We start from the raw sequence: 14,277 nt of genomic DNA, 5'->3' as shown, positions 1-14,277 counted from the left end.
AAGCTCTCCGTAAAGTAATGTGTAGTCGCATATTATGATGTTTACCTGTATTGATCCAATAAGCAGCCTTCAAATTTGTACACAGAAGTGTTAAACAGCTGTGTACTTCAGTTTTATCTCATTACGGTTGATGTTCAAACCTTGTTTGCTCACGTAACTGTCAGCTGTAATAAATTATATCCCCATTAAAATACTGTCAGAGTATTGTGTATGTGACTTTAAGGGAAGCCTTTTTTCTGTGAAAAAAAGCATGTAACGTAAGCACGCTGAAAAGAAGCACTTGTATACCTGGACCTCTGTTCTTTTATTGTTTTCGTTATTAAACCAAAGAAAGAGTCATTGTCTGCCTCCTTTCTTGACATGGTGTCAGAAGTGGCCACGTAAGGAGAGAACTATACAGTATGTATGAAAATGCCACTGTTCTAGCCGCCAGATGACTTTACATTCGACAAGCCGGGAGAATGGCCGTCATGGCGGCAGCGTTTTGTGAGATACAGAATGGTGGCCAAGCTCACAGAAGAGGGCGGGACCGTCCAAGTGAGTACATTAATTTACGCGATGGGAAGTGAGATGGAAAATATTTTCAAATCATTCATTTTCAACGAAAGAGAGAAAGAAGACGATTTCGAGACAGTTTTGAAGAAATACAATGACTACTTCGTACCACAGACCAACATCATACACGAGAGGGCGCAGTTTCACCAGCGAACTCAAAGACCAGGGGAAAAAGCTGAGACATTTATTCGTGCACTGTACGAGTTGTCAGAAAACTGTGACTTCGGCGCTAACAGAAATGAAAACATCAGAGATAGATTAGTTGTAGGAATTAGAGACAAGGATCTTTCAAAAAGATTATAACTAATTAAAGACCTCACAATGGATGTGGCGGTACAAATGGTAAGACAAGCAGAGGAAGTTACTCACCAGGTCAGCCAGCAGGGGGATCCAACGTGCAACGTTCAAGAGATCAGGCGACCCAAACAGCGGACTGGCTACAGGTCTGAGTACAGCAGAGAGCACCAACCTGGAAAAACAAAGAATAGTGAGGACAAATGCAGCCGATGCAGCAAAACAAAACAAAGACAGAGAGAAATGTCCAGCCTTAGGTGCAGAATTCAGGAGATGTCATAAGAAAGGCCATTGGGAACGCATGTGCAAAACTAAATTAGTCCATGAAGTCATGAGGGAAGAAAGAGAATCCGACTCATTTTACCTTGGATCTGTACAACAGACGGGAAAAGGCACCACAGAAACATGGACTGTCAATCTGACAATCGGAAATACACCAGTAGCATTTAAAATAGATACAGGGGTGGATGTGACAATAATTAGCGAACAGGCATTCCAAAATCTACAAAAGAAACAAGAACTGTGCAAAGCAAATGTCGTACTTAACAGTCCAGAAGGCCAGCTAAAATGCGTGGGTCAATTCAGAAGCCACATAAAGCGAACCAGTACGAACTGACCATATATGTCGTAAAGGGCCCAACAGTGAATAATCTCAGTGGAAGGGCAGCTAAAGAAATGGGCTTGATTAAACGAATAGAAGAGGTCAATACAACCAGTGGGGACCACGGAAGGCTAAAGACTGAACCAGTTAAGATTCTACTCAGAGAAGGAGCAGAACCGTATGCTATTAATACTGCCCATAGAGTCCCATTGCCGCTGCTTCAGAAAGTGAAAGAAGAATTAGGAAGGATGGAAGCAAGTGGAGTAATTGAGAGGGTCACCCAACCAACAGATTGGTGCGCGCCAATGGTGCCCTTTATCAAACCCAACGGACAGGTGCGTATATGTGTTGACCTGAAAAGGCTAAATGAAATATCAAAAGAGAACGATTCATGCTGCCGACAACAGATGAAATTCTCGCAAAACTAACAGGTGCCAAAGTGTTCACATTGCTAGATGCCGCAAGTGGCTTTTGGCAGATACCACTGCATCCTGAGTGCAGCCGGTTAACAACCTTCATCACGCCAATTGCCAGGTATTGTTTTAAAAGACATCCTTTTGGCATCAGCATTGCACCTGAGATCTTTCAGCGGAAAATGCAAGAGCTGTTGTCAGGCCTGGAAGGAGTACAAATGTACATGTACGACGTCATCGTATATGGAGCGTCCATGCAAGAACACGACACACGACTGAAGCGTGTAATGGAAACAATGGAACTCGCCGGCCTGAGATTAAACAAAGACAAATGTAAGATCCGACAAAGTGAGCTGCATTTCCTGGGTCAGGTAGTCGACAAGAACAGAGTCCGAGCAGACACCGAGAAAGTCAAAGCTATCGCTGAACTCAAAGCCCCAAAGAACATACACGAACTAAAGAGAGTGCTGAGGATGATTAACTATATGGGAAAATATATATCCCATCTGGCAATGCTGGGAGGTCCACTATATGAACTCTTATGAACTGAAACAGCATGGACATGGGACTCGACACAGGAGCGAGCATTTCAACAACTAAAGGAAGCGCTTATAACATCGCCAGTATTGTCATTTTATGATGCAGAGAGGCCAACAACTGTATCTGCCGATGCAAGCAGTTATGGCTTGGGAGGAGTGCTACTCCAACAACACAGAGACTGCTGGAAACCTGTTGCATACTGCTTGCGAACCCGCAGTAGTGCTGAACGTCATTATGCGCAGTTAGAGAAAGAGTGTCTCGCAGGAGTCTGGGCGTGTGAACATTTCAGCAAATATCTGAGTGGAATGGGGCATTTCAAACTCATTACAGACCACAAGCCACTGGTTCCTTTGATGAACTGTAAAGATTTGGACAATGTACTGATCAGATGCCAGAGACTTTTACTCAGACTAATGAGATTCAGTGTGACAGCTGAGTATGCTCCAGGTAAAACACTTGTTGTAGCAGACACCTTATCGCGAAGCCCACAAAGCAGCACCATGGACAGCACCTATGTCAATGCAATCGTTGGAAGCCTGCCTGCTTCAAAAGGCAAAATACATGAAGGACATCTGGGCTTGACCAAATGTAGGGAAAGAGCACAGACATCCATATGGTGGCCAAGACTATCCTCTGAACTAAATCAGAAAATTGAAAAGTGCAAATTCTGCTGCGAACACAAAAGAACCCCTGAGTCCAACTCCCATACCCGACAGACCATGGCAGCGCCTGGGGGTAGATTTATGTGAGTACAAAGGAAAAAACTATTATTCCAGATTCTTGGAAATCCAACACTTACGCTTATCGAACACCACAGCTGAACAAGTTGTCATCAAGCTCAAAGCAACATTCGCACTATTCGGCATCCCAGAATTAGTCGTTTCGGATAATGGCCCGCAATTCACAAGCGAAACATTCCAGTCATTTAGCTGTGAGTTCGATTTTGAGCATGTACCATCAAGTCTGCATCATCCCTCGTACAATGGCCATGCAGAACGTGCAGTCCAGTCAGCAAAAGCCATCCTACGGCAAAAAGACCCAGTACTAGCGTTGCTGAGCTACAGAACAACCCCAAATGCATCAACTGGTGTGAGCCCGGCAGAGCTTTTGACAGAGACTCAGGAATACATTACAAACTCTGGACCGCAATCTCATTCCAAAGTGGCCGGATCAGAGTCTGATACGGAGACGAGATGATTCTGCTAAGCAACAACACGCATTCTATTTTAATAGAAGGCATGGAGTAAGAAACTTACCTCTGCTGAGGCCAGGAGATTCAGTCCTTGTCAAGCTGGATGAGGAAAAACGGTGGAAGACTCCAGCGATGGTAATGGGACAAAGTGCAACGGAGCGCTCCTACATGATCAGTAGCCCAGAAGGGGGAAAAGGCAAAATCGTCGTCACTTACATCTTAGTCCCTCAGAGAGCGGTGCTGATGCCGAAACAACAGGGCACTCAGAAACAAAGTGTGATGATGACACTGTCCGAACAAATGACTCATTGCCTACACAGACTAGTGAAGGATGGAGAGTAACAAGGTCTGGTAGAGTGAGTAAACCAGTTCAGAAACTGAATCTGTAATACTGTATGTCTTACAAATAGTGTAAGAATTGAGGTTAACAGACTATTCGAATGTCAATGTTAGTCTGTAAAGTTAAGTAAAAGTGAAGTAAAATACTGATAAATGTGAGAAACGTCATGGTTACTAGTGTAACCTCCGTTCCCTGATGGAGGGAACGAGACGTTGGTGTCGATGTAGTGACACTAGGGGTCACTCTTGGGAGCCCGAGACACCTCTGGTCTTTGATAAAAGGCCAATGAAAATTGGCGAGTGGTATTTGCATGTCACTCCCCCGAACATACGGGTATAAAAGGAGCTGGTATGCAACCACTCATTCAGGTTTTACGCTGAGGAGCCGATATAAGGTCCGGCCATTTCAGCGGGTAGTTCAGCGTTGTGGCAGGAGGGACCAACGTCTCGTTCCCTCCATCAGGGAACGGAGGTTACACCAGTAACCATGACGTTCCCTATCTGTCACTCACTCGACGTTGGTGTCGATGTAGTGACACTAGGGGTCCCTATACAAAACGCCACAAGGCTGAACTGTGTTACGTGAACTGGCGGTGTGTGGTGGGCAGACTTGCTGTGTGCCTCATAGCCAGCACACCAGGTCGACACGTAACCTCCCCCAACACAGTTATGAGTGTCGAACGGCCCTTTTTGGGGACAAGTCGACTACCCAGAGATAGAGACAGGCTTAACACAGTCATGGCCTCTTTCCCCTTCTCTTTTTCCACTCCCTAAAAAAGAAGGGGGATTATCCGACTGGGCCGCCAGGTCTAGTCGGGGGGTGTCCCTCCCAAGGGGAGGACACCGCGGAGACCACACCTCGCCCCAAGAGAGGGGGGGATATTTAAGTGGAAGAATACATCACATGGTCTTTCCAACCATGTGGAGAGCCTTCAAGGTAGATCCTGCCCAATGGGGGAGGAGTTACTACAACATGGAGACTGAGGGGCTCTGCCCAAGGAAGACGCAGTTTGCCAGTAGGGAAACGAACTAGCGTAAGATATAGATCGCATGGGGTTAGCCTTACAGGGAACCGCCACATGCAGAGCACCTACCCCAGAACCGGGCTCTTAGTCAGCGTGTGTACTGGGCCGGCAGCGAGTCTCTCCGAAAACTCGACTGCCACAGGGCTCGGAGGAAGTCAACCAGGGAACAACTTTCGTGAACACTACTGGGAATTAACAGCGCACGTCTTCAGCTCAAAAGGAGGTGGAAGGCGCTATGTGCAAGCGATACACCCGGCCGGCTATCCCGGGCTTATCCGTTTGTGTTGCGTGCCACTACCTGGGACGAAACCGGTTCCACCCGGAGGTTGTAGAACCTTGCAAAGGTGTTGGGTGTTGCCCAGCCGGCTGCTCTGCAAATGTCTGTTATAGAGGCACCTCTGGCCAGGGCCCAAGAAGCCGCTACACCACGGGTAGAATGGGCTCATAGCCCTACCGGGGGCGGCATGTTTTGGGCGAGACATGCCATAGTTATGGCGTCAATGAGCCAGTGGGCGATCCTCTGCTTGGAGACAGCGCTTCCTTTCCGCTGTGCACCAAAGCAGACAAAGAGCTGCTCAGAGATTCTAAAGCTCTGCGTACGATCCAAATAGATGCGTAAAGCGTGCACTCCGGTGCACACAGCAACGACAGGGCTAGGTCTGCCTCCTCCTGGGGCAGCACTTGCAGGTTCACCACCTGGTCTCTAAAAGGAGTGGTGGGAACCTTGGGCACATAGCCCGGTCGGGGGTCTCAGGATCACGTGAGAATAGCCCGGACCGAACTCCAGGCACGTTTCGCTGACAGAGAACGCTTGCAGGTCACCTACCCTCTTGATGGAAGTGAGTGCAGTCAGGAGGGCAGTCTTCAAGGAGAGTGCCTTAAGCCCGGCTGACTGCAAAACTCAAAGGGGGCTCTCTGTAGACCCTGAAAAACTACAGAGGTCCGATGAGGGAACAAGGCGTGGCCTGGAGGGATTCAGCCTCCTGGCGCCTCTTAGGAACCTGATGATCAGATCATGCTTCCCTAAGGACTTACCGTCGACTGCGTCATGGTGTGCTGCTATGGCAGCAACGTACACCTTCAAGGTGGAAGGGGACAGCCTCCCTTCCAACCTCTCTTGCAGGAAGGAAAGCACTGATCTGACTGCGCACCTCTGGGGGTCTTCCTGATGGGAAGAACACCACTTAGCGAACAGACACCACTTAAAGGCATACAGGCGCCTCGTAGAGGGAGCCCTAGCCTGAGTGAATGTGTCTACCACCGCAGGTGGGAGACAGCTTAGGTCTTCCGCGTCCCGTCCAGGGGCCAGACATGGAGATTCCAGAGGTCTGGGCGCGGGTGCCGGATGGTGCCCCTTCCCTGAGAAAGAAGGGCCTTTCTCAGGGGAATTTGCCCGGGGGAGCTGTCACGAGGAGCGTGAGGTCCGAGCACCACGTCTGGGCGGGCCAGTAGGGTGCTTACCAGGACGACCTTCTCCTCGTCCTCCCTGACCTTGCACAGGGTCTGTGCGAGCAGGCTCACTGGGGAAAACGCATATTTGCGAATGCCAGGGGATCAGCTGTGTGCCAGCGCGTCTATGCCGAGGAAGGCCTCGGTGAGGGCGTACCAGAGCGGGCAGTGGGAGGATTCTTGGGAGGCGAACAGGTGCACCTGTGCCTGACTGAATCGACTCCAAATCAGCTGGACCACCTGAAGGTGGAGTCTCCACTCTCCCTTGAGGGTAACCTGTTGTTACGGCGCGTCCGCCGAAGTGTTGAGGTTGCCCGGAATGTGAGTGGCTTGCAGCGACTTGGTGCTGCTAACTCCATTGGAGGAGACGGCGGGCGAGTTATGACATACAGCGGGAGCGCAGACCGCCTTGGCGGTTGACATATGCTACCGCTGCCGTGCTGTCTGTCCGAACTAGCACGTGCTTGCCCTGGATCAACGGCCGGAACCTCTGCAGGGCGAGCAGAATTGCCAGTAACTCGAGGCAGTTGATGTGCCAACGCAGCCGCGGACCCGTCTAGAGGCCGGCGGCTGCGTGCCCGTTGCCAACAGCGCCCCAGCCCATTTTGGAGGCATCTGTCGTGACCACGACGCGCCTGGAGACCAATTCTAGCGGAACACCTGCTCGTGGAAACGAGAGGTCGGTCCAAGGGCTGAAAAGACGGTGACAGACCGACGTAATGGCCACGCGGTGTGTCCCGTGGCGCCATGCCCGTCTCGGGACTCGAGTCTGGAGCCAGTGCTGAAGCGGCCTCATATGCATCAACCCAAGCGGGGTGGCCACCGCCGAGGACGCCATATGCCCCAGGAGCCTCTGAAAATGTTTCAGTGGAACCGCTGTTTTCTGTTTGAATGCCTTCAAACAGGCCAGCACCGACTGGGCGCGCTCGTTCGTAAGGTGCGCCGTCAACGAGACTGAGTCCAACTCCAAACCGAGAAAAGAGATGCTCTGAACCGGGAGGAGCTTGCTCTTTTCCCAGCTGACCCGAAGCCCTAGTCGGCTGAGGTGTGAGAGCACCAGGTCCCTGTGTGCGCATAACCCGTCTCGAGAGTGAGCTAGGATTAGCCAGTCGTCGAGATAGTTGAGAATGCGAATGCCCACCTCCCTTAACGGGGCAAGGGCAGCCTCTGCGATCTTCGTAAAGATGCGAGGAGACAGGGACAGGCCGAAAGGGAGGACTTGTACTGATACGCCTGACCCTTGAACGCAAACTGCAGGAAGGGTCTGTGTCGAGGAAGGATCGAGACGTGAAAGTACGCATCCTTCGGGTCTACCGCCGCGAACCAATCTTGATGCCGGACGCTCGCTAGAATGCGTCTTTGCGTCAGCATCTTGAACGGGAGTCTGTGTAAGGCCCGGTTCAGTACTCGCAGGTCCAAGATTGGCCGCAACCCACCGCCTTTTTTCGGTACAATGAAGTAGGGGCTGTAAAACCCCTTCTTCATCTCGGTTGGAGGGACAGGTTCTATCGTGTCCTTCCGTAGGAGGGTAGCGATCTCCGCGCAAGGTAGCAGCGTTTCCATCTTTCACCAAGGTGAAGTGGACACCGCTGGACCTGGGCGGATGCCCAGCGAAGTGAATCGTGCAGCCGAGTCGGACGGTCCGGACCAGCCCTCGCGACGGACTGGAAAGCGCAAGCCATGCGTCCGAGTTCCGCGCAAGGGGGACCAAAGGGACAACGTCATCGGATGTACCGGCGGGTGGGGCCTCGCGGCGGGGCGGAGCTTGAGGTGCCACACCACATCGTGGCCGTGCTGAGACCGAGGACATCGAAGCACTTACCTGGCTCCTTGTGACCACCCCCGGAACAGCCTGGGACGGGGGAGGAAGAGGCCTGTCCTCATGACCCGTGGAGACTGTCACATCGGGGGCGGATTTGTGCCACAGCTGGGCGCTCAGGGCGGGAGACCGCCGCTGGAGCGCCAACCTGCCAAATGGAGTGGTGGACGGTGGTCGTGATGCCAGCCGTACGCACCGAATATGTGACCCAGGGAACAAGGAAACCACTCTTGCGGAGCTCTTGAGTACTGCAGCCACTTGGGCATGCAGCGCAATTAAATGCAAAAGGTAACAAAAAGAAGATCTGCTTACCAGCTCCAGAGCAGCGGGTTTCGTTGTCCCTGGGTCGCCCGTCTCAGGGGCGCTTCGAAGACCTCCGTGGGTTCTTCGGTGCCGGCTGTGAGACGGGTGGCGTCGGCTTCCTGCGGTGGGCTCCACGCCGGGGCCGGGCCGGAGGAACGGGCTGCGGCGGAGCCGGTGCAGTCACCGCAGGGGGACGCCCTCGGCGATGAGTAGATGGGGGGATCTTGAGCCACGCCGGGGCAGGACAAGCCGGCTAGCATCCATCTACTGCTCTACCATCGAGAACTGCTGGGCAAAGTCCTCGACGGTGTCGCCGAATAGGCCCGCCTGGAAAATGGGGGCAGCAAGGAATCGTGTCCTGTCGGCCTCACCCATCTCGACCAGGTTGAGCCAAAGGTGGCGCTCCTGGACCACTAGTGTGGCCATCGTCCGCCCAGGAGACCGCGCCGTGACCTCCGTCGCTCGGCGAGCGAGGTCGGTCGCCGAGCGCAGTTCCTGCATCAATCCCGGGGCGGAACTACCCTCGTGCAGTTCCTTTAGCGCCTTGGCGGACTTGCAGGAGAGCCATGGTGTGCAGGGTGGAGGCGGCTTGTCCAGCAGCGCCGTAGGCTTTGACCGTCAGAGACGACGTAAACCTACAGGCCTTGGACGGGGGCTTTGGGCACCCATGCCAGGTGGCGGCGCTCTGCGGGCATAGGTGCACCGCGAGTGCCTTTATCCACCGGGGGATTGCCGAATAACCCTTGGCCGCCCCACCATCGAGGGTAGTGAGAGCGGGGAAGCTGAAAAGATCGGGACCGGGCAGTAAAAGGTGCCTCCCGCGACCTTGTCAGCTCTTCATGCACTTCCGGGAAGAAAGGAACGGGGCGGGGCGTGGCTTTGAGCGGCGCCGCGAGCCCAGGAACCAATCACAGAGCCGCGAGGGTTCAGAGAAGAGCGGTGAAATCCACTCTAACCGACGCTCGCGGCTGTCCGGGAAAGCATGTCGTCATCTCCGCGTCAGCCTGTGACTGGGCGATCGACCCCGAAGGGAGGAGCCCAGCCGAGGCTTCCGACTGGACGAGCCCGCTCTCCGATGCTGCGCTCGAGAGCTCATCACTTTCGCGGGCTCCGAATAAGAGGTCGAACTCGCTGTGAGACGAGCCGGCGGACTCACCCGGAAGCCGGATCGGGGCAGACGAGCGTGCTGGGGAATGGGAGGTCCGCGGGGGGATACCCGGCGGAGGCGGTCCCATTGGGGTCCCCAAATCGCCCCCAGTGCTAGCCTAGCCGGCCTCAAACCCGTGGGTAAAAGGACCGAGGCGGGAGCCTCTGGGGTGGCTCGCTTCCTTACGAAGGCGAGCCGCGACCGCAACGTTGCCATGGACACATTCTCGCAATGAGAATGTGACCATCCACGAACGCTGTCTCCGCGTGAGCAGTGCCCAGACACGAAAGACAGTGATCGTGACCGTTAGAAGGCGAGAGATAACGAGCACAACCAGGAATAACACACAATCGGAAAAGCATCTTTAAAAAGACGCGTCTTTAAAAAGACGTTCCGTGTGTGCGCTCTTTTAGAGAAATATATACTCTTTTAGAGGGGAAAAATGCTCTTTCAGAAAATATACTCTCTAGTTTTTCTGCCGAAGCGCCCAGGGGCATTCTCTGCAGTGCACCAGTGCAGAGGAGGGAGAAGCCGCTGAAATGCGCCGTCAGATCCAGCAGGTGAATGAACAGTAGTATTCAGCTCAATGAGCATGACCGTTCGGCTCCGAAGAGAAAATCTGAATGAGTGGTTGCATACCAGCTCCTTTTATACCCGTATGTTCGGGGGAGTGGCATGCAAATACCACTCGCCAATTTTCATTGGCCTTTTATCAAAGACCAGAGGTGTCTCGGGCTCCCAAGAGTGACCCCTAGTGTCACTACATCGACACCAACGTCGAGTGAGTGACAGATAGGGAACATTACTACTGTGTTATGTAAGTCAGGCATACAGTTAAATTCTGTAAATTAGGGAACATGTGATTACGAGAGCATAGGTTGAATCTTTAAAACACACAGCCTTGTACTAATGTATGTAGAGGTAATATACTATGTTCATTGTAATGTTTTGATACAAGTTCTCCTGTAACATAAAAGGTTATAGCAAATTCTTAAAAGGGGAGGTGTCAGAATATTGTGTATTTGACTTTAAGGGAAGCCTTTAACGTAACATAAACACGCTGACAAGAAGCACTTGTAAACCTGGACCTCTGTTCTTTTATTGTTTTCGTTATTAAACCAAAGAAAGAGTCATCGTCTGTCTCCTTTCTTGACAAATACGAAATGTAATAAAAGTACATTTGATAAATAGTATATTTGCCCTGTGTAAATAACAATAAATAGGAACTGTATCTAAAATAAATGAGGGGCAATAAATAAATAAGTGCTAATACAACAGGCTGGAAAAATAGACATTTATTCATTTTAATATCTATTTTGTATGTTGAAACTTGACACCGTACACAGGAAAGTGCACCGTTAGATCGGTTTCATACTGAAGTAGTATGTTTTTTTACATAATGTTTTCTCTCGTAAATGTAAACGAGCGTAAATGTCAATATCATAAAAAAATTAAAAAAAACCCACAGGTAACCTTAGGAGAAATACAGGCTGCTCTGGAAAAAGATGGTGTGGTTGTTTCAAGGAGCACAATACGACGATACTTGAACAAAAATGAGCTGCATGGTCGAGTTGCCAGAAAGAAGCCTTTACTGTGCCAATGCCACAAAAAAGCCAGGTTACAATTCTTCTGGCAGTTGTGGCTGAAATCTTTCTTGGTCTACCTGACCTTGGCTTGGTATCAAGAGATCCCTGAATTTTCCACTTCTTAATAAGTGATTGAACAGTACTGACTGGCATTTTCAAGGCTTTGGATATCGTTTTATATCCTTTTCCATCTTTATAAAGTTCCATTACCTTGTTACGCAGGTCTTTTGACAGTTTTTATCTGCTCCCCATGGCTCAGTATCTAGCCTGCTCAGTGGATCCACGTGAGAGCTAACAAACTCATTGACTATTTATACACAGACACTAATTGCAATTTAAAAAGCCACAGGTGTGGGAAATTAACCTTTAATTGCCATTTAAACCTGTGTGTGTCACCTTGTGTGTCTGTAACAAGGCCAAACATTCAAGGGTATGTAAACTTTTGATCAGGGCCATTTGGGTGATTTCTGTTATCATTATGATTTAAAAAGGAGCCAAACAACTATGTGATAACAAATGGCATCATATGATCACTATCCTTAAATAAAAGACAGTCTTTTTGCATGATCAGTCATATTTTCAAAATCAATGCCAAAATTTCACAATTTCTGCCAGGGTATGCAAACTTTTGAGCACAACTGTATATGTCGAAAGGACTGAAGCCTGTCAACTAAAACATGAGTTTACTGATGTCATAAAATAAGTCTGCTTTTTTATTCCAACCATTACTCCGGGTCGGAGTCTTCCTTAAGTTTAATGGTGCAACGCTCAAATATTTAGTATTGCATAAACTGCGACTTAGTGCCCATTTACGCCACAACTAGGCTAGGTTTTAACTTACGCACAGCTGGTGCAACCGGCCCCAGAAGAGCACACTTGAATGTGGTGTGTGCTGGATTGTGTTTTGAACTAGTGTGCCGCAGAGAGCATACAGTCTACATCACCTATTACGAAAATGAATCATGGATTTACTACAATAAACATAGTTTAACCATGGCATTTTGAGTAAAACCATAGTAGCCACAAAATAAACCACGCTACAGTCATGGTTACTAAATTATTACTATAGTAAAACCATGGTTAATTTCTTTAAGGGTGAGTTATATTTTCATCTAGATTATTCATTGTGCATAGTAAATTCCATAGTTATTATAATTCCATATGGCATTAATAGTATAAACATATTGCACATAATTTGACACCTTAGGGTGCTGGTGTTTCCTAACATTGTAATAATAAAGTAATCAGGGGAGACAGGGGCTAGTTGTCACATGGGCTCTCAATAAACAAGGATTTATGTCAAAAGTCCAACTAAATACATATTTGTTTTCTGTATCAGTGGTGTTGTATGTTGGTTTCAAACTTCTAGTTCAAAGCTCTCTTAAATTAGAATAATTTTGTGAATTGTATCCTCCAAACTATCATCATATTTTTGTAATAGCTGTTAGGTAAACACGTGAACATAATCAAACCACATGAGCATACATTCAGACAGGGACGTCTGTTCATAAATGTCAGGTCAGGGTATGTTTTTATATAAAAGCATTTTTTGGCTGAAACAATGGTTTGATATTTTTGAACACACCTTTTACATTTTTGCTGTTTCCTAGTTTTCCTGTGTTAAATAAGTGTTTTGCTGTTTGAATTCCACTGAAATGCCTATAATAGGCTATTTAATGGCAGGTTCCAATGTGACAACCTTCAGTGATATTCTTCTGCATTGTTAATGCCTAAAATTCAATACCACTTAAGAAATAAGGCACTCAAGGCTGTGTCATACTGTAAATATAATCATGAATGAAGGGTGTTAGGCACAACACAAAGTGGCATCTCATTCCTTATTGCTTTATTAAATCAAATTTAAGGTATACAGTGGACATTTTTATTGAAGGTTTATATCTGTTAGAACAGGTAATTATCAAATATAGATTTATTATACATAATTATAATAAAGTTTTTAAAATGACTAAAATTGGACCAAGATGAGGAGGAAATCACAACTCTTTATCAAGTATTACAATAACAAAACCAGCAACATACAAAAACAAAAATTATCAAACATACACAATATTTAACCAGTTATATTAAAATTTTTATTTACAGTTATAAAAATGTATTTACATTAACCAGGGGTCGGGAACCTTTTTTCACTAAGGAGCCAATTTTTTAATTTTTGGTTGATGCATTTTTTTCGAAATTTTTACTATTTCCAAAAACAATGTTTTTCAATAAAATAAAATGTTTATATTGCCCATAGACTACTCAAAAAACACAAAAACAAACAAATATGCAAACATTAATAGGTACATGTTGCAATATGGAATTGAGGACCCGTGTTTGTGCGGGTCTCCATAAAATGACTTCATTTTACTTCATTACGTTTGACTTCCCTTTTGGGTTGGGCGTTATGTAAAAAATATTTTAATGATAATCGCCTTTAAAATATCGCGATATCCGATTATATGATCAGCCAAGGGTCGTGAATATTTTTGCTTTATTGATTTTGCTTTAATAATTAATTTACTGAAACACAAAAAAGAACATTTCTAAATTCAAATTGCACTTTAAACTAAAGTGAACCACCTCCCCAAATCCAAACATTTACCGTCTCCAACGGCCACATTTGCCATCACACAAGTATCACAACAGGTGGAAAATTACTAATAGCTTACAGATTAAGAACTAAAGACAATTATAAATGTATAGATAATAATAATATAATAATCATAATAAATAAGCCTAATAAATTCCCTTGTGTTCACAAAATAATGCTGCCAAATATGCCAACTTATTGAATTTGTGTTTGCATTGCGTTTTGGTAATAGAGTTTATGCTGCCTAAAGAAAATAAAATAGAACTCAATTTTAGGTTCAAGGTGAATGTGTCTTGTATTATTTTATGATTTAATCACTTTCGTCTTTGTTTCTTTAATACAAAGATACCTGTATATATTACTGAACCTGCAGAGTTGCGTTCACAATGTGTAAGAGCAATGTAGAAATAAAGCAAACTAA

General features: G+C 47.6%; 1 protein-coding gene across 1 annotated transcript in view; it reads left to right on the top strand.

Moving 5' to 3' along the window:
• The first annotated feature begins 2,045 nt into the window (after positions 1–2,045).
• LOC127433193 (long-chain fatty acid transport protein 6-like) overlaps positions 2,046–14,277 on the top strand; it is a 38,065-nt gene continuing 25,833 nt past the window's right edge. Inside the window, exon 1 of the mRNA XM_051684911.1 lies at positions 2,046–2,327. Within this exon, the coding sequence (XP_051540871.1) occupies positions 2,046–2,327 (282 nt within the window). The remainder of the gene's footprint in view (positions 2,328–14,277) is intronic.

Source organism: Myxocyprinus asiaticus, chromosome 43, assembly GCF_019703515.2.
Source record: "Myxocyprinus asiaticus isolate MX2 ecotype Aquarium Trade chromosome 43, UBuf_Myxa_2, whole genome shotgun sequence".
Taxonomy (NCBI): Eukaryota; Metazoa; Chordata; class Actinopteri; order Cypriniformes; family Catostomidae; genus Myxocyprinus; species Myxocyprinus asiaticus.
This window is presented reverse-complemented; position numbering and strand designations above follow the sequence as displayed.